Source organism: Ambystoma mexicanum, chromosome 3p (genome assembly GCF_040938575.1).
Source record: "Ambystoma mexicanum isolate Mex_15411 chromosome 3p, UKY_AmexF1_1, whole genome shotgun sequence".
NCBI lineage: Eukaryota > Metazoa > Chordata > Amphibia > Caudata > Ambystomatidae > Ambystoma > Ambystoma mexicanum.
This window is the reverse complement of record NC_090925.1, coordinates 891,960,894-891,981,026: the sequence shown is the minus strand read 5'-3', so window position 1 is coordinate 891,981,026 and position 20,133 is coordinate 891,960,894. Positions and strand designations below refer to the sequence as shown.

At 46.9% G+C, this 20,133-nt stretch overlaps 1 protein-coding gene across 4 annotated transcripts in view; it reads left to right on the top strand.

The window, feature by feature from the left end:
* Positions 1 to 20,133, top strand: part of CHD6 (chromodomain helicase DNA binding protein 6) — a 2,307,824-nt gene that overhangs the window by 676,187 nt on the left and 1,611,504 nt on the right. For all 4 annotated transcript variants that reach the window (XM_069652122.1, XM_069652123.1, XM_069652121.1 and 1 more), the window contains exon 14: positions 3,740 to 3,995. In XM_069652122.1, coding sequence (XP_069508223.1) covers positions 3,740 to 3,995 — 256 coding nt within the window. The remainder of the gene's footprint in view (positions 1 to 3,739; positions 3,996 to 20,133) is intronic.

Sequence of the window (20,133 nt, the reverse complement as noted above, 5' to 3'; positions counted from 1 at the left end):
TGGGTGGAGGTTTGCAGGGTTTTTTGTATTGGGTGATGATTGCAGGGGGTTTTCCCCCACATAAATGTCCTAATTGACCTAAATTAGATCAATTCTGCCGAGGTCAATTGTGAAAAGGTCAATTAGCAGACAACCGCTATGGGAGTCTATCTAAAATGAGCAATCTGTGGGATGATACAGTCCAGAAGACCAACAAATTAGTCTTCACTGGAAGTTTTCTTGATGATGGATATTCTTCCTGCAGATTCCTCATCGCCCGTACATCCGACCCCACAATAAGAGCTCCTCAATCCATTGGATTGCTCCTTCATTGTTTTTGCCTGTTCATCATCATCATCATAATAATAGAGTACCCATGAGAAATCCCCAACATTGGCAGATCACAGGGAATAAACTGAGGCTGTGGGGGCGCAGTGCAGACTATTTGTAACCACATCGATGTTGCATCCGCTCCTAATGTTGAGAGGTGTCGAGGAACCTCAAAGCCTCAGAGCGCTGCCTCATGGTGAAAAAAGGCCACAATTTGCTGCTGCTGCAGAATTATATTTATGATGATGAAATGCATTCTCTTGAAATCTTTATGGAAAATCAAAAAGGCAGGGGTTCATTAGCATGTGCATTTCGGTATGCTTCTGCAGGGTGTCATTGTGGAACAGAATTGACCTTTGGGATACTCCCTTTACAAGACTCACTGTTTTCTCTTTCAATTGTGTCGTCCTTGCCCTACTCATCGGTAAACTGCCTGCCTCAAGCCCATCTATAGCCTGCTATATCTGTATAGATCACAGCAGTAGGTACTAAAATATATTTTATTTCTTCTGTGGTGTTCACTTAGCAGTGCTCCAAGGGTGTGGCGCTTGGTCAAGACTTCTGTGAGCATTCCTAAAATAAGCTGGACTAGTGTCTGGTTGATCTGGCTTCAAAGCGTGCTGATAAAAATGGATGCAATTTCAAGGTCCTTATTGGTACGGGTGATTAGATCAAATGGTTCTTCTTTCTTTTGGCTTATTGCCTCCTACAGAGCGGAATTCCATAAACGTAATCCATATTGACTCCCTTCAGTCCATAAACATCCCTGGCCTGTACTTGCATCAGGCACCTTCCGCCCGTCTCCTTCTGCAACTTTCTTGACTGCTCTGGCTCTGCCATAAAATGAGACCCCTTTTCCCTGCATCAAATTTCCCCTCCTGTTACTGCTTGTTAGGTAATGTTTGTATGCAGCATCCTCTGGGAACAATACAAACAACTCTGACTACAGGTATAGGAAACCCAGCCTTTGGTATAAGCTTGTACTACACAGTTTTGGTAGCATGTTGAGCAGCCAGGCTTAACTCAAGAGGCGTCAATGTGAGCTGTAGTGGAGTTACACAGAGATTCAGTTACAAGTGTTCAAATAAACTCTTACACTAAAAGGTGTGTTGCATAAACAATTATTAATTTATTAATCAGTCCGTTAGAATAAGCCTTCTTCAGAAGGGAGCAATATAATAGTAACACACAAATACACTTCAATACTGTACACTCTTAGTTTCTAAATCAATAAAGACCCTTTTGGGATGGCCCACAGACGCAACCTACACCCACAGGTGACTTCAATAACTAGGGTGCTGGGGACATTAATATCTTACTGTTGGCATTTAGAATACTCTTAGAAATTGGCAAAAGGTAAAGGTTATTAGAACAAGAAGAGAACACAAATATTCTTTAGGAGGCAAATAGTTTTGTATCCCCCTAGAAGAGTCATTCAGTTCAATAGGCTAAGGCAAAGTCAATGGGCAAAAGTCTTGTATAGGATTAAGCACTTCTGGTAGGTAAATGTTAGTCTTTGCACAAATTCTTAGGCGTCTTTGATGAAAAGAAGAATCAAATGTAGGGCCACAAGCTGATTAGACTTGTGAGTACTAGAAGATTCAAGCAACTCTACAGTAAGAGGTAAGCTCTCTCAGACTTTTTACAGTACCTTAGAAATGAACAAAAGATGCAGCAGACGACTTCTTTTCCTGTGCAGCGCTGCAGGTGTCTCTGTTCCTGAACCTCAGTCGTGGGGACAAGAGGGAGGACGTCGGGGGGACTCCTGCACTGTACTGGGACGGTCAAAACTCTCAACCGGCAAACTTCACTTTCAGTGGCTGTTTAGTGTTTCAGCTCCTCGCGTCTACTGCAAATATCAACACTGTGGTTCCTAGTTTTCGATATAGACTTTCTTTGCTTCTGGGGTCCTGCTCTCTGTTGAGGGGGCTCAGTCAGTCCTGCTTCCTGTGAGTCCGGAGGATTTTCCTGAATTCTAGGCCAGCTTAAAAGCAACGCACACAATCTGGTGTTCCTCTCCTGGCTATTCGGTTTCCAGCCGCAAATTCAACCAGCTCCGAGATGGATGTCCAGGCGGCTTACTTTGGAGTTGATTGGTCCCACCAACTCAAGGGGAGAAGTTGTCCTTGCAGGGTCTTCTCTGTCGATGCAAACTAGGTGTTTTCGGCACTGCAGCAGGGCTTCACCGGGCAAATCAACGGTCCAGGAGTTGCAGCAGGCGTCCTCTTCAAGTTCTTCAGTTCCTTCGACTCTGCCTTCCAAGCCAAAAGACTTGACTTTTATGCAGGTTTCTCCCATTCATTCCAGCCTAGCTGTCAGTCACCCAGCAGGGTGGCTGTCCTTGCCGGCCAGTGAGCCGGCCAATCACTACAGAGTGCATTTGGGTCTCCTAGCAGACTAAGCACAGGGAGTTTCAGGCACCTCCCTCACTTCCTGCCTACCCCAGATACCCTGGAGCCAGAGGCGGGCTTCACTTGTGAATCCCGCCAAAGGCAATGTGAACAAAAAGACCAAACCTGGTTTGGTGCGCACAGTAAATCTCAAGAAGGACCTTTCCACAAAGAAATGGCAAAAAAAGAAGACCAGGGCCATTTTGACAATAATGGCACCCTTGGGTGCTTTACTGCAGCTGCAAACGCAGCCTGTGGGAAATGCACACCATGGTAGTTAAAACGAAACAAATGCCACCAGCCATTCAGTGAGAAAAGGGTAACATAAAAATGTTACATTAGAAGCTAGACAAAGGGGATACTAGGTAACCCCTCCAGCACCCTATTGTAAGATAGTGTGTGCTGGGTCTAGAAAGTTACAATGGTAAGCAAAGTCAATTTCACTTTACTGCTCTGGGAAACAGTAGTTTATCACAGAGAAATGATTTAATCCTTTGGGAAATCTGAAAGACTTCCCTTTGTCACTGCACTGAAGGTGCTGTGTGACACAATGTAAAGGATGATGCCTATTGAGTTTGTTAGACTCCACAACCAAAAGAAACAGTGTTCAAAATCACATTAAAATGCCTGAGAGAGTGGGGAAAAGGGTCTCACTCTCTCCAGATTAAAAAAATCAAGTCCTCAAAATCTAGCAAAGTTGCTGGGGGTCTCTAAGGTGGAGGGAATTGGCACATTTCTGAGAATTCTCCCCAACACTGCTCCATCTATCTCCTTGTGCTGTGACCCTCCTGTCCTCCTACACACTCCCTTGTTTTTTTTCTACCAGACATCTTTACCATTTATCCCCATGTGCATATGTGTATGCATGCATGTCAAGTGTATGTGTGTCCGCGCCTAGGAAGTCTTTTGACAGTAATAAAATCTGTTATTTGATTTGTCAATGCTCATTTGTGATACTGTATGTTGTTTATGTTAAGAATTTTGAAAGCCAAACAATAGTATGATTTTCAATATTCCAATAGCTGTAATATTTTGGACAGGTGAAAAAGCTGCAGTCCATCCTGAAGCCCATGATGCTGCGTCGACTGAAAGATGACGTGGAGAAAAACCTTGCACCAAAGCAGGAAACCATCATTGAAGTGGAGCTGACGAATATCCAGAAGAAATACTACAGGGCCATACTGGAGAAGAACTTTACCTTCCTGACTAAGGGACCAAACCAGCACAACATGCCAAATCTCATCAACACTATGATGGAACTGAGAAAATGCTGTAACCACCCTTATTTGATCAATGGTGAGTTTCACATTTGTGTGATTTGGGGGAAATTAAAGTTGAATTGCAATTCTATTATAAATTAGTGTAGCGCAACCTCTGCCATTTTCAAGGCACCTTGTTCCGTGGCTCTTTTAGGAGATAGGATGTTAGTGAGAGCAGAAAGTAATAGAAGTTGTGAATCCTGGCTTGTTGATGAATGCATTCTTGAAGTGCTTACTATCTGTATTCAAGAAACAGTCTAGGGGATTTGAGTTGGGACATGTGGGTTTTATTCAGCTCCCCTCCTCCCCTTCATCCTTCCAGTTACCTTAATTGTTAGTCATTTGCTATAGGAAGAGATATGCGTTGTCAGTCCAGTTGAATAGCAGTACTGGTAAAATGGATTTCTAGAATCTGGCCTCGTGGAGAGATTTTAGGAGGTCCCCTAGTTATAGTGAACAGGTAACTGAGAGGTTAGCCAAAACCCAATCAAAGTACACCTGCAGAGCAGTCAAGGCTATTCTCAGGGGACTCGGGACTGTGAGTGGGGTCAGGTGTCCACAAGGAGTTCACAAAGTGAAGCATACAATAATAACATTTAGACTTGAATGTATGATGATACAAATATTTATTCTGGGCCTTAAACGCACACACAAAATTGCAACTAGCAGGTAATTCTATCCCACTCAATACTCAATAAAAATATATATATTCACCATAGTTTCTTAAAATGTATTCAGATGACTTAAACAGCAATTAATGCAGTATAGATGAAACCAAGTCACAAGCGAGTTTCCCTAATTTCAGCAGCCCAATCCCTAAGAAGAATGGGGATCCTGGGATAGATAAAAGATCCTGGGATATATTCTTAAATCCTGGGATAGATACACAAAGTTGGGGAATAGATAGGGCATTAACTCCTCTCATGGTATTGTTTGTAGTCGAATTTGTGGATGGCCAGCATTTGGTTCTCCCCCACCTATTCAGAAACATACTCCTAGCAGCGCACGTCTGCTTGACCATAAGATGGAAGGGGAGTACTCTGCCCTCAAAAGCAGAGTGGCTGTGCAAAGCTAAAGACATTCATGAAATGAAAAGCCTCACAGTGGCATTACTGGAATCCCACACACATAGACACACACTGGCTTCCCTTTCTTGAGTTTTGGGAGCGGAATAAGTCTGCTGCCTAGGGCCAAGGTCAAATGGTGTGCTGCTCTGCAGCAGTGATGCCATCCCACTGAGGTTAATCTGGGCCGGATGCAGAGATTGGTGACCCCAAGACAGGCCGTAGGCCCGATTGGCTGTATCCCATTTCATGACCAGTCTGTTGCAAACCGAAGTCCTCGCCTCTCGCCTCTCGCCTCTCCTGGTTTAAATTGGGGGAGGGGGGTGGGAAGGAGGATTATTATCTAAACCAATACCCTGAAAATCAATGTAACTTTTGTCCAGCTGTTGATGTTAATAAAAACATATTTACAACAACAAAAATAACCCCAAGACAGCACATAATGCTGCAACAAGACTCCTAAGACCCTCTCAAATTAATACATTTTTTAAAAACTATTTTGTATTGTTTTTAACCAGTACAATGTTACATCCCAACAACTACGCATTGTCACAAAATTAGTGTTAAAAGGTTTTACAAAGTTTCTATCTGTGATAAGACTTTAGAAAGCCCACCTTGCATGAACAGGGGGACACCCTTTAGGTTTAGCCTGAATTACCAAATGGTTTGGTAGCAATGGCTTAGCAGCCATGTGTATTCTAGGATGGATGAGGGCTGTAGTGAGGCACACAGTACTCGGAACATACCTATAGTTCAAGGAAACACTTCTGCACTATAAGTTATATAAAAATAAGCCTTTATTTTATATACACAAAAGCTTGTAACTTAAGTGAAGTACTATCACACAGTAGTATTAAACACAGAACATATATGCAATATAAAAAGGACGCAAGATACTTTAGAACACTTTTAAAGTAACAGAACAGTGGTAGAAACTTCTGAAACAGGTATGCGAACAACCAACTTGTATAACTTTAGTTACCCCCTGCTTAGCTAATCTTAGGAAGTCCAGCCCTATTCTAGGTGAGTCTCAGAGTCAAGGGGCGCACAGAGTATCCAGTGACCAAGGGCAAAGGAAGAGAAGCAGTTAATCGGCAAACAAGGCAGAGTCTGTGAAGAGTTCTCCATGTTTACAGGGAAGTAGCAGAGAATGTCTTGGTAAAGCGTACAATGGGTTGTTCACCACAATGTGGCTCAATATAGGCCTAACAGGGGATGCAAGTAACAGATTAACTGCAACCCTCAAACACAGGAACAACAAAGCATGCCACTGGTGAGTATTAGGGGCTGAACAATAACTAATCAGAGAAGAAGCTTGTGCAGCAGGATGGTGCCCCAGAAGAGGCGACGGCAGACCCCGGTTCAGTCTTCTTGGTCTTGGCTACTGAATAAAAACTTGCAATGGATCTGATGGTTGCTCTTGAGTAGCTGGACGCCCAGCAGAGGATCTTCACAGGACTGACTCGTTGGTGCCTTATTCAAGGCTTGCCAGAAGGACGATTGTCGTTCCGGCAGACTTGTTGCAGTTCTCGTCTCGGCTAAGGGGGATTTCAGGGTGGGATGCAGCCTATGGAGTTGCAGGAAGATGCCTGCAAAGTTTCAGATGAAACCGCATTTCGGTTGACATGGCACCACAAAATGCCCCAGGTATTGGTGAATTGTCAGACTTGGAGGTCGCAGCTCTTCCAGGGAAGGCACAAAAAGCAGTACATTTTGGGACTGGTTAGGCCCACCGGAGGAAGTAGCCCGCTTCGGGGGTTCCATGTTGCTCAGAAGTTGATGTTGGGTCTGCAGCTGTTACTCAGACGGCTCTGGAAGAGGCTGCAGATGTCCTCCTTTGGATCTTCGATTCCAGTGGTCGACTGAGGTTCTGCTCATCTTTTATGCAGGAAAACTGGCTGAGCCGACCAATCACCAGACAGGCATTCATTCAAACTTGGCGGGGGAAGGGGGGTGGCTGTCCAACGGGGACAGCCAGCTTTGCATCACAAACTAGTTCCAGGCAGGCACACTGCCGGACAAAGACCAGGGGAGTTTGAGTCACCTCACATACTTCATGTCCTTTCAGGCACCCAGAGCCTTTGCGGTCTTTCCAAGCAAAGTACGCCAAAGGCAAAAGACCCATCAAGACCTCCCCCACCCAGTCAAGTAGAAGGCGGCACAAGTAAAAACAAGTCATCATGAACGGGGCTTAGAAAAGTATATCCATCATTTTATGCAAATTGTAACCCTAGTGTCAGTTGTGACAAAAGTCCACAAAAAGTTGTGCAAAAATGTACACTGCCACCAGCCTGTCAGATGAACTTGTAATAATAACTAAATGATACTGGAACAGTGAGAAAAGGGAGACAATTGTTTCCCCTCAGCACTCTCTGTAAGCTGGAGTGTGCGGATCTCATAAAATAAAATACTTGAAGGGCCAAAGGGTATCCCCCTGCCCTAGTAACGTGTTAACACAGGTAAAATAAAAAGGAAGGCACAGAAAGTGCTGCAATAATAAAATGTAGATGCCAGAAAACATGGAGGAAAGCATAACTCCATTAAGAATTATCATGAAGGAGTAAAAAAAAGGTTAGCAAGGGAAGAGTAAAAGAAAGAATGAGTGAGTGTGGAAACCGGTTCCCACTCACTCAGGAGAATCAATCCAATAGTCCAGCAAAAATGCTGTGGGACTCACAAAGTAGGGAGAATTTCACTCTAGATGGAAAATGTACTGAACAATTAACATCATCCTCTTGTTAGGAATTCTTTAGCTTTCAGTACAAAATCACCATACAACGTCCCCCGTTGCCCACCGCTTCAATTGCTACCCGGTTATATACACATGATATATACCCTAAATTGACAGACACTTGTATAAACCTATATCATTTCCAAGTGGAAGTCGCTCTAAATCATCCTCATGTGAGCACACCTGCGAGACATGACTGTCTTTACTTGCTTTCCTCCCCTGTATCCTTGATTTCAGTATGGTCCATATATCCTTAGGTCTAGTTCTAGAGGGCAGCGAAGCTGCACATTGCGACTCCATCATTTTGCAGTTTGCCATACATCTCAGTCAGTATTTAAACGTGGCAAGCCGGGCCTCTACTGCATGTTCTGGCTATCAGTGATTGAGAGACCACAGATGCCATGATTAGTGAGTTCGCCCTTCCTTCAAAGACTGCTAGTAACCAGGCTAGGGGAGCCTCAGATATTCAGGTAGCATCTTGCCCATTTATTTTATTTATATGGTGCATAGTTTGTTCACCTCCCCACGTTGCTATGCCAAGTGCAAACCATCTGCATGACTGTGGTGGCATCTCACATTCCATTGATCTCCTAGGGCAGCATTTGTGAAGCCGCAGGGGAGTATTATACATTTGGTGCAAACACTTAAAATGGGTCAGCCTGTATCTACTGTTCATAGACATCCTCCTAGTCTGTGTGCAAGCCACCCTCCACTGTTTATCTGTTATTACCGTTTCAAGCAGACTGTACCATTTCTCCCTAGCCTTATCCTCCTTGTCTACCCTTAGCACATTAATCATCCTGTACAGGGAAGAAACTAGTTTTATGTATCTGAGTGGTTCTATGATGAATTGTGCTATACTAGAATGATTAGATTCTCCTGGTAGGCTCGGACAATATGTTTGTATCGCATGCTTACATTTGTAATATAGAAGTGTAGTTACTACATTACATGACCCCCGTTCCCTCAGCTGTTGCAGCATTAACACTTTGCTTTATAAAATAAGTCCTGAATGGTGCAAATTCCCAGACCCTCAAAGCGTACCACGAATATCCTCTCTTGAGTCCCCTCTATTCCATGCACCCCATATATGGAGGAACATAGGCATTCATCACCTATAGCTTTCAACACCTTGTCCCACGCCAGACATGAACTCTTTACGGGTATTCTGCTGAATGCCCCATAACAAATTTCAGGTTGTCAGGGTATGTTGTAGCTCTCTTGACCACCACATGCGCCAACTCCATTGTTGGGGTCCACCACCATGTGACTTACTGTATCTGTGCAGCCAAGTAGTATACAAATAACAAGGGGGGGGGTCCTGGGGGACTCTCTGCCAGACATGAGTCCTGTTTACAAGAGCCTTACCCAGAGTCTTTATCTCACTATCTTTCACAGAGGAGAAATATCCTAAACATATCAGTCTTTGTCCTGCCCTGGGGCAGTACAAATGCCAGGCAATTCTCCTCTGAACAAGAGTACCAACAGCAACCCCAAATACGTGTTTCGGTCTGGTTGAATCTCATCAGTAGGGTGTAGCTGTGCCTCTCTAAGAATAGTGAGCAAGGGGTCCATGTCTGGATTCCCCTAGTAACTTAGGGTGAGACCCAAAGTTACTTGAAATATGGGTAGGACCAAGCCTGATTTGCATATGGTTTTTCCCCTTCTGTAATGGCTTGGCAGGCTGAGAAACGATGGTCTGGTGGGTTGCCCAGAGCGTTGCCCGTGGTTATGATCAATTCAAAACCTTCCAGCCATCACCTTTCTGTTTTGTTAAAGCCAAGTAGTATACATACATGTGCGGGTAGTGTAATCTCCCAGCCACCCCTCTCATATAGTTTAATTAAGGCATCATATGCAATTCTGGCTTGCTTAACCACCCAAGCCAATCTCATCAGGCTTCTAACCCACACCCAGAACTCTGTTGGTGGTGCAATCTGTACAATATAAAATATAACAGAAGTTTGGGTACTACTATCATCTTTGCCAATGGGCAATGGGGTTTGCCTACCAAAACTAAAGAAACTAGGCTGTTCATCAGAAAGTCCATGAAAGACCAAATTAAATGGCACCGTCCCAGTCAAAAAGGCTCCTATGCTAACCCTGTCACTACAATAAACAAAGTTTTGGCTCTGCTTGTGACCCAGGAGAATGACTCCCTTCTGGATGTAAAGTGTCCCAAAGATGCCAACTTTTCTCAAAGTAAAAGTTGCATTAAAGTTCTGGGCTTTTTGTAACCAACAAACAGTTCTACAGGATCTTCATGGGGCAAAGAGAATGACTCCCTTTTCCCTAGCTGGTTCCCCAATGTTCCTTCTAGTTTTCAGCAAAACTTGTAATTCCTTTTCAGAGGTTTTCACCCATTGGACTTTCTTCATATTATTTAGTCTTCCCCCACTGGGATTATGAAGATGCTCGAGTCTTTCGACTCTAAAGCAGCACTCCTTTGAGTAGCTGGCCCTGGAATTATGGTTCAAAGTTATTCACTACTTTGTTGGTTTCTTCCCATTTACAGTCTCAAGAATTCTCGATTCCCCAGATGTTACCAGGTTACTTTCCAAAAGGAAGGTCCTGATTCTCAGCTTTCAAAAGAGAAGACAACAAAAGACAATGGTTTTCTTCTTATTTCAAGAGGGTTGACCCTGTGGATTGAAAGGACTGGACTCTTGACAGGATCTGGTCTCGACCAATCATAAGTTTTGAATAGCCTTTTGATAGAGGGTGATTGGTTTTTGCTCTGAAGAACAGCCCTAGATGATTAATCGTTGTTTTGTCAACGATTGTCATGATGATCGGGGGTGTCCAGATACAGCTAAGGGGGTAGGATCAGGTGGTGACTCTGCACATGTCTGGTTTTTGTTTTCAAATTGTCCATACCACCCCTAGGATGGGGTGGGCTCACACCCTAGGCGGGAAAGATTTCAGGGGTGGCCAAAGCCACTCACCCAGTGTGACTGGGGCAAAGTAGCCATTTTCAGGTGAACCCATTGTTTATTGTTTGATTCCCTGACATGGTCCACTAGCACTCTCAACTGCGCCGCTCCATGATACTCGTAGAGATCGGGTATGCCATGCCCCCTTTCTCTTTGGGAAGAATCAGTGTGCTGTAGGTGATCCAGGGCCTTTTCTGCTCCTACAGAAATGCCAACAGGGCATGTCTAGCTTACGCGAGGAAGGAATCTGGGAGAGTGACCGGGTGGGATTGGAGCAGGAAGAGAAGCTGCGGTAGCATATTCATTTTTATTGCCATAAGTCTCCCTGCCCACGAGAGCTTTAATTTTTCCCAATTCAGAGTGTCATGTTTGATCGCCGTCCAAAGCGCTGTGTAATTTGCCTGATACAGGTTCTCCAACTGTTTAGTGATCGTGATCCCTATATATCGGAAGCTAACTCCCTCTACCTTTAGACCCCATGTCTTTGGGTTCGAACCTGAGTGAGTGCACTCCTCTCTTGTCGGAAGGACAACAGTTTTGTTTCGATTTATCCTGAACCCAGAGTGCACTCCGTATTCCTCCAATCTAGCCACAAGCATTGGAACCGACCGGGATGGGTGAGTCACGTAGACCAGGACATCGTTGGCTAACAGTGCCAATTTGTACGCTCAACCAAATTTCTTGAGACCTGTGATCAAGGAGTCTTTTCGGATGGTATGGACCAGGGGTTCCATCAATAATGCAAAGACTAATGGTAATAGCGGGGCACCCCTGCCTGGTCCCTCTAGTCAGGGCAAAGGGGGAGGATGCTACGCCATTGACTACGACCTTTGCCCTAGTGTTGCGATGGTGCTTGCGCCCCTGATATCCACTGGGACCCCAAGTTGTTTTTTCTCAACACCTGGAACATAAACCGCCATTCGAAGGGATTGTGTCCTCCGACGTATTCCTCATCTTAGATATCTCCTTCCAGCTCTGCTGGCCTCGGAAAATGTTTTCTCTAGAGGGCGCTGCGCGTCGACGTCCTCCGAGTCGATGTCCTTCGACAGCCGCCGTATCGACGTCGACGTCATCCTGCCTATAAAGGCAGCGCGCAGCGTCCGTTGCTCAGTTCCGTTTTTCCGCGCTTACTCAGTGCCTCGGAATATCGTTGCTCAGTTCTTAGTCAGATTAATCCTATTTACCTCGAGTTATTCGATCTGTACTCGATGGCTTCCTCGTCGGAACCGACAACTCCTCGATCCGGCTTCAAGAAATGTCGAGATTGTGGGAAAAAGATGTCGTTGACCGATCCTCACAGAATTTGTCTGTGGTGTTTGGGAGCTGAACACCATTGTTCGGAGTGCGAGGACTGTATGTCCATGAAAGCTAAGGCCCTGAAGGAGCGTAGGGTGAAGCTGGAGAAATGTAAGACTTTTAAAGCTTCTTCTTCGTCGACGAAGTCGAGACATTCGTCTCCTCGTCACCATTCGCGCTCCAGGTCTCGGAGTGGGTCTCATCACTCCTCGAGATCGAAGCACTCGAAGAGGAGACGTCGAAGATCCCCTTCTCCGTCTTCCTCTTCCTCTGTTTCGCCAAAAAGAATCCCTTGCCCCACGAAACATAGTTCCCGGGCTGAATGGGAGGAATTCCGCAAAAATATGATGAGCGTCTTCGAGAAAGCGGCCTCGACCCCCTCGAAGACTGCCAAGAGCGATGCTCTGGTCGAAAGACCCCAAGGTCAAAAACGCTGCTAGTCGCAGTACCCGGCGAAAGAAACCTCTCGAGCGCGTCTCGAACCCTCGAGCAGGACTATGACCTCCAAAACTTCCTCGAAGGTTCCGTCGACGCCGTCGACGAAGGGACCTTCGACACACGGGTCTGTCGACTCGACGCCGGCTTCGACACCGGCGTCGACGCCAAGAAAAGTCACGGTTACCACACATCCAGTGACTATCCCCAGGCCCTCGACGTCGATGGCTTCGATATTGTCGAGTAGAATTCCAATTCTGTCGAGGTCTTCGAGGCCTCCGCCTCTGTTTTCGACGCCACGCTCGAAGCCTTCGGCGTCGACGACATCAACGTTTTCGAGGCCAATAATGACAAGTTCGGCACCCTCTGCCTTGGAAATGGGATTTACTCCCTTTGAGTTCAGAACAATTGAGAACTGTATCCTCAATTTTAGAAGAGGGTGATTTGTCTGAACAGGAAGACACATTTGAGTTACAGGGACCTGTAACCTCAGTTAGAGAGGAATTTTCCACTGAAGAACGCAGATTAAAGGATCTTCATGATTCTTTACATGAGGCAAGTGGGTTAGACACTTCCCCTGAGGTGGAGTTTGCTAAGCCAGACCCGGGGGAGCATGCCTTAATGGCCAGGATTAGAGTTCATGGGGTGGTCTGCACCTTCACAATCTTTCCAACAAGATGACCTCACGGATATTCTTGACAAAGGCCCACAGGAGGATCCTGTGGTGCCTTTTCATAAAGCTCTTCAGAGAAAGATCATGACAGACTGGGAAACCCCAGATGTAGTACCAGCAGTAAATAAAAAACTGTCTACAAAGTACAGGGTATCTTCTACAGACCCAGAGTTTTTGTCTAAACACCCATCCCCAGAAAGTCTGGTGGTACAGGCAGCATCCTCTACCAATGTCAAGACGGCTTATCCTACCGTCCCACAGGACAGGGACGATAAAAAATATGATGCTATGGCAAAGAAAGTCTTTTCAGCATGTAGCATGACGTTAAAATCTGTTAATGCTACTTGCACCCTTGCTAGGTTCAGCCATACACTTTGGGAGTGTGCTTCTACAGCGGCTGACTGCATCCCGGAGGGAGAAGAAAGGGATGCGTTCCTGAATATTATACAGGACGGTAAAGACGCTATGTGCGAATCCCTCCAGACGGGCATTGATTCGGCTGACAGTATCAGCAGAGCAGTGGCGGCAAGTACATCAACCAGGAGATTCGCTTGGTTGAGAAAGTCGGGTTTTGCCCCAGATGTGCAAGCCAGGCTCTTGAACATGCCATTCGATGGCTCTTCTTTGTTCGGGAAAAAGGCGGATGACAGTTTAGAGAAACTGCAAACTTCAAAAGCAGCAGCAAAATCCCTAGGAGCTGCAATCCGTCAGACTTCTTTTCGTCCCACAGGAACCTCTGCGAGGGGCAAGTCCTTTCGCTTCTACTCAGCATTCGGAAGAGGTAGAGGACGACCGGCTCAAAGGGGTCAAAGAAGAACTACCCGAGGTGGACGGGGTAGATATTCAAAAGCCGCAGCAACAGCAGGTGCCTCTTTACCATCGGCATCTGCATCAGCCGCCCCAAAACCACTCTGAGGACTTCCCTCACAGGACACCTGTAGGAGGCAGGTTGACTCAACATCTGACGGTATGGCAGGCTATCACGTCAGATGCTTGGGCATTGGAAACAGTTGCCCAAGGTTACTGCCTGCCTTTCCTACGTATACCTCAGAGTCATCCACCGGGGATCAGCTCTCAGAAAGCTCCAGATCCGCTCCTCTTGCAGGAAATTTGGGACCTGCTAGAGAAAGGTGCCATAGAACCGGTACCTGTAGCGGAGAGGAACAAGGGCTGGTACTCCCCTTACTTTCTCATTCCAAAGAAAGACGGAGGAATGAGACCCATCTTGGACTTGCGAGAATTGAACAAATTCCTCAGAAAAGACAAATTCAAGATGGTCACTCTTTCTCAGATCCTCCAGGCCCTTCAGTTCCAGGACTGGTTGGTATCTCTGGACCTTCAGGATGCTTATTTCCATGTCCCTATCCATCTCAAACACAGGAAATACCGGAGGTTCGCAATTGGCAACTCTCACTATCAATTTCGAGTGCTGCCATTTGGGCTGACCTCCGCCCCGAGGGTCTTCACCAAGTTAATGTCGGTAGTGGCTGCAAGTCTAAGGAGGGAAGGGATTCACGTCTATCCCTACCTGGACGAATGGCTGATCAGGGCTGTTTCTCCGGAACAAGCTCAGATCCAGCTAAATCACGTGTGCCACTTCCTTCACAGACTGGGCTTCTCCCTCAATTTAAAGAAGTCACAAATGATAGCATCGCAGAGACTCCAGTTCATAGGAGCGATCCTGGATACTTCCCTGGGAAAAGCCTCGCCACCAGAGGTGAGGGCTCAAGATATTCTACAGATGGTTACCAAGTTCCAGCATGCCCAACGTCTCCCAGCCTTCGACTTTTTGAGGTTGCTAGGCCTCATGGCATCCTGCATTTTCCTAGTGCCAGAGGCTCGCCTGAGAATGAGATCCCTCCAGTGGGCACTGAGGACTCAGTGGTCACAATTCTCAGGGAGAATGACAGATCTTCTTCAGTTTCCCGGCAGGGTGGCTCGAGACCTTCAGTGGTGGGCCTGTCGGGAGAACATTCTGAAAGGAGAACAGTTTTGGCAACCCTGGCCGGAGATAACAGTAGTCACGGATGCCTCACTCACGGGGTGGGGAGCCCACGCCAACGACTTGACCATCAGCGGTCGTTGGTCTCCATCTGAGTCCAGACTACACATCAACCTGTTAGAGCTGAGAGCCATCAGACTTGCGCTGAAGGCGTTCCTGCCAGCTGTACAAGGGAAGAACGTCCTGATAATGACTGACAACACGGTGGCCATGCATTACCTCAACAAAAGAGGAGGCGTAGGATCACTACCCCTGTGCAGAGAGGCGATGCAGCTCTGGTTTTGGGCAATCCAAGAAGGAATCTCTCTATCGGCAGTTCACCTAGCCGGAGAGAAGAACTTGACAGCGGACGCTCTGAGCAGGCAGAACACAGTCTCCCACGAGTGGGAGCTAGCTCAGGAAGTCCTTCAAGAGATCTTCGCCCTTTGGGGAACCCCTCAGGTAGATCTGTTCGCCACCAGCCTAAACAGGAAATGCGACCTGTTCTGCTCAAGGGAATTTCCCCCGAGAGGAGCTCTGGGAGACGCGTTCATAGTGGACTGGGATTTTCCGCTTCTGTACGCGTTCCCACCGGTCCCTGTCATTCCTCAAATGATCAGGAGGTTGAGAAGATTCCGGCGAACCATGATCCTAATTGCCCCGGATTGGGCCAGGAGAACGTGGTACCCGGACCTTCTAGACTTGTCCATCTGCCCTCCAATTCGACTTCCACTCTGAGAGAACCTACTCTCACAGAAGGGAGGTCAGGTTCTCCATCCAGACATCAAAACCCTCAACCTTCACGCTTGGCTTCTGAAAGGCTGAGGTACAAGGATTGGGACCTCCCTGAGGATGTTATGGAGGTGTTGCTTTCGGCAAGGAGGTCAGCAACAAAGTCTTTATACCGCTGCCGTTGGAACAGATTTTGCAGCTGGTGTAGAGAACAGAATATCGACCCTTTTTCATGTGGTACACCAATGGTTTTGTCCTTCCTACTATATTTGGCAAATTCAGGCCTTCAATTTGGCACCATTAAGGGCTATCTCGCAGCGCTATCCATCTTTAAGCGTACTGCGGAAGAACCATCCTATTTCAAATTACCCTTGGTAATACAGTTTCTAAAGGGGTTAACCAATGTTTACTCCCCAAGACCATTCCAAGTTCCCCTATGGGATTTAAACTTAGTACTAACTTTCCTGATGGGTACACCTTTCGAACCTCTCCATTCTTGTTCGTTAAGATTCCTTACCCTTAAAACTGTTTTATTAATAGCACTTACATCTGCTAGAAGGGTGAGCGAATTACAAGCTCTTTCTTGTAAACACCATCATACTATATTTCACATAGACAAAGTTGTCCTGCAAGTGAAGCCTTATTTCCTCCCAAAGGTGGTTTCTGAATTCCATATCACTCAGAAGATTACCCTACCATCTTTCTATCCTCCTCCTCACCCGGGGAAAGAGGAAGAGAGGTTACACAGGCTAGACCCTAGGAGGGCTTTAAGTTTTTACATTAGTAGACTAGCCAGGATAAGACAGGCAGACCAGCTGTTTGTAGGTTACACAGGTCACAAGCTGAGGTTACCAATAACTAAGCAGACCATTTCCAGATGGATCATTCTAGCCATTCTGGAATGTTCTAAACTGGCAGGGAAGGAGCCCCCTCAAAACCTTAGGGCTCACTCGACCAGAGGTATTGCAGCTTCATCGGCCCTCAAAAGAGGCGTGCCGGTTAAAGACATATGTGCGGCCGCTACATGGTCGTCTGTCCATACCTTTACACGTTTTTACAATCTGGATTCCTCCTCCAGTCAAGAGACTAGGTTTGGAAGGGCTGTACTGCCTTCTATTCATCAATAGAAGACAGCGTGAAGTCAGTACTCCCTCCTCCGATAATAGAATACTGCTATGGGAGCCTATCTAAGATGAGGAATACGTCGGAGGACACAATCCCTTCGAAGAACAAGTTACTTCTTACCTTGTAACGTTCTTTCGACAGGATGTTCCCCCGACGTATTCCTCATCGACCCTCCCATCCATCCCCGCAGTCCTACTTCCCTTGTTGTTGCAGCTTACGCTCCTTCAGGGTGATTAGTTAGTCCAGAAAGTATTATTGTGGGCTACAAAACGGAACTGAGCCACGGACGCTGCGCGCGGCCTTTATAGGCAGGATGACGTCGACGTCGATACGGCGGCTGTCGAAGGACATCGACTCGGAGGACGTCGACGCGCAGCGCCCTCTAGAGAAACAATTTTCCGAGGCCAGCATAGCTGGAAGCAGATATCTAAGATGAGGAATACGTCGGAGGAACATCCCGTCGAAAGAACGTTACAAGGTAAGAAGTAACTTGTTCTTCTCCAGCATTGGATCTTTAATGGATTCACATGCTGTGAACTTTTCCTCATAGTCAGGCTGGGAAACCTCAGTAACTTTAACTTAGCGTTTTCCTATGGAAAACTTTGACAATTTAGTTTCCTATCAACATCCTTTTTGGGTGCTTTAGGCCCCACCAATAGGATGTGTGGTATAAATAGCTCCACCCCCGCAGCTTCCCTTCAGATTTTCCTCCACCGCCAAACTGTTGGGATTACCTCGTGTTTTTGCACGTGCGTTTGGATATCGTGGGCTAGGATGTCGACTGTAGCCCAGAAGTCTCTTTTTCGGCCTTGTGCTACTTGTGGCTTGAAGAAGGTCTACGAAGGAGATGGCCTTATGGACTGTCTTTAGTGTCTCTACCCCATCACTCAGAGGATACCTGCGAGATTTGTCAGGGGTTCTCGCAGAAGACTCTGAAGGACTGTAATCGACGGCTCATCTGTTGGCTTAATGAGGGCACGTACCCGGCTTCAGAGGTGGGGTCCGTAGCCTGTCTTTGGGTTTTGCTGTGAAGTCCACAGAACATCTCCGGGCAGCATCGACAGAACCTCCCCAAAGAAGCATCGGGCCTCTGTGCCTGCGTCTGATGTGGGGATAAGCAGTAAGTCTTCGAAGACGCATCAGTCGAAGAGTGGGTTTTGATTGGCCAAGCAGGGTCGGTCGGACCATTCCAGGGGGTCTGGTAGTGGGCCCGTACAGTCGAGGGAATTGGACAAAGGCCTGGCGAAGTCGAAGGGGTCAGATCATCATAGGTTTTCATCCAGCCGGGAGGCCTCAAAACACCTGTCTGGTTCGTTTAAAAAGTCTGGCTTGCCGGTGAAGTCAAGGCCAGGGGACGTGGTTCTGACAATGAGCTTGTCGACGGTTGTTCCATCGACGCTTGTGCTGCAGTCTATGGTCCGGTCGTCGATGATGGGGTCATCAGCGTCGTCCACAAAGCTGATGGAGAGTGGCCCGCTGCTGTTATCGTTCACGTGGGTGGAATCGGAAGGACTTTTATCATCAGGTGGGGCGTGGCAGGCCGCCGCCTTGGAGTCTATCCTTCCGGAGAACATTTTATAGCAGGATCCAACTACATTTGCTGTGCCTTCAGAAGAGGAGGTGGTACAGGTGTTTGACCCGTCGGCTCTGGGTTTACAGAGTGCGAGGCTGTCGACGTCGAGTAGAATGGGGGCTGGTCAGCCCGGTTATCCGCTGGTTAACCCGCAATCTCTGCTGTCATTGCAGATGCTGTCGATGCTTCAATCCTTGTTGGGACAGCTAGATGCGAGGTTGCCGCTGCCTCTGAGTCCGGCGGTGCCAGTCATCGAGGTGTTGCCTACTGAGGCTCCTAGAAAATCTCCTCCTGCACCATTGCCGGTGGGGTTGGACCATCCATGAACTCATCCGGAAGAAGGCGAGCTACTGGAATCAGAGCCTGAGAGTGGTCCGCGGAACACCCTTTCAACTGTTTCGTCGTCGCCGATGAGGGATGCCGCATGGGACACTGACTGGGAGGAAGCGGAGTTGGAGCAGCCTTGTAGCCCGACGCAACCTTCGCCTCTGGATGATGTTGGGGCCTTACACGCCATGATGCCAAAAGCCTGTCTGGCGTTTGCATTAGCACCTGAAGAGGAACGCAAGGACTGCTTCCTCTTTGACCATATGGGCAAGCGAAGGAAGGCAGTGTTCTCGGTGCCGATTCTCGACCACATGTGGCAGGAGGGCCTGCTTACGATGCGACATCCATTTTCAGAATCGGCGGTGAAGAATCGGCTTGAAAAGAAGTTCAAGGCTCCGGAGTCTACACCTCGCTGTTTGGTGTCGCAGTCCACGCCGGAATCTGTGGTGTCGGCAGCAGCCAGCCGGAAGGCTAGAAGTCGGCATAAATGCGTTACGCCGCCGGACAGTGAGTCTAGGAGACAGGACGCTTTTGGAAAGAAGGTTGTTAGGAATTAATGTCCAAGCAGGAAATCAACATGAATGTAGTTTATTCAGTTTGAGACCTGGTGACAGCAGGCACTGCCCTCAGCAGCAGGCACCAACTGACCCCACATAGGAGCCCCTCAAGAAACAACACTCTAAGAGCATTTGTGACATCATAACATATCAGCACGCACATTAGGAACTAAGTAAAACACTCTAACACATCTCCTCCCATATAATGTTGAAAATCATTCAAGATAATAGTCTCTTAACCATAGAGGTTTGCTCCTTATCCTCTCCAAATTCACATTCATATTGTTATCCTCCAATACACTTTTGTTCGTATTTGAATTAGATGAATGGTCCTCGTCATTGCTATCTTCAATACTTTCACGGTCTTCAGCCAGACCATTGTTGTTACACTTTACTAACCTTGACATGGACCAACACTCTCCTCCCTCCATGATGGCTACATTACCTCACTATGGAAATTCTTTTTGGTCCAATGAATTTACTCTCAATGCACTTAGGAGACAATCTGGGATTTTTGACATAAACCATATCACCTTCTCTCCAAACTATGGCCTTGCACTTCCTTTCAGAGTTTGCCCTCTCCTTGTATTCATCCTGGGCTTCTCTGATTAGTGTCATAATCTTAACTCTGTCTACATACACACTCTTCGCCAAATCCAACCATCCCGGACATAGTTTCGTCCCTGGTTGCCTACCCTTGAGGGACATAAAGGGAGAAACTCTGGTAACAGTATGCGGGGTTGTGCAA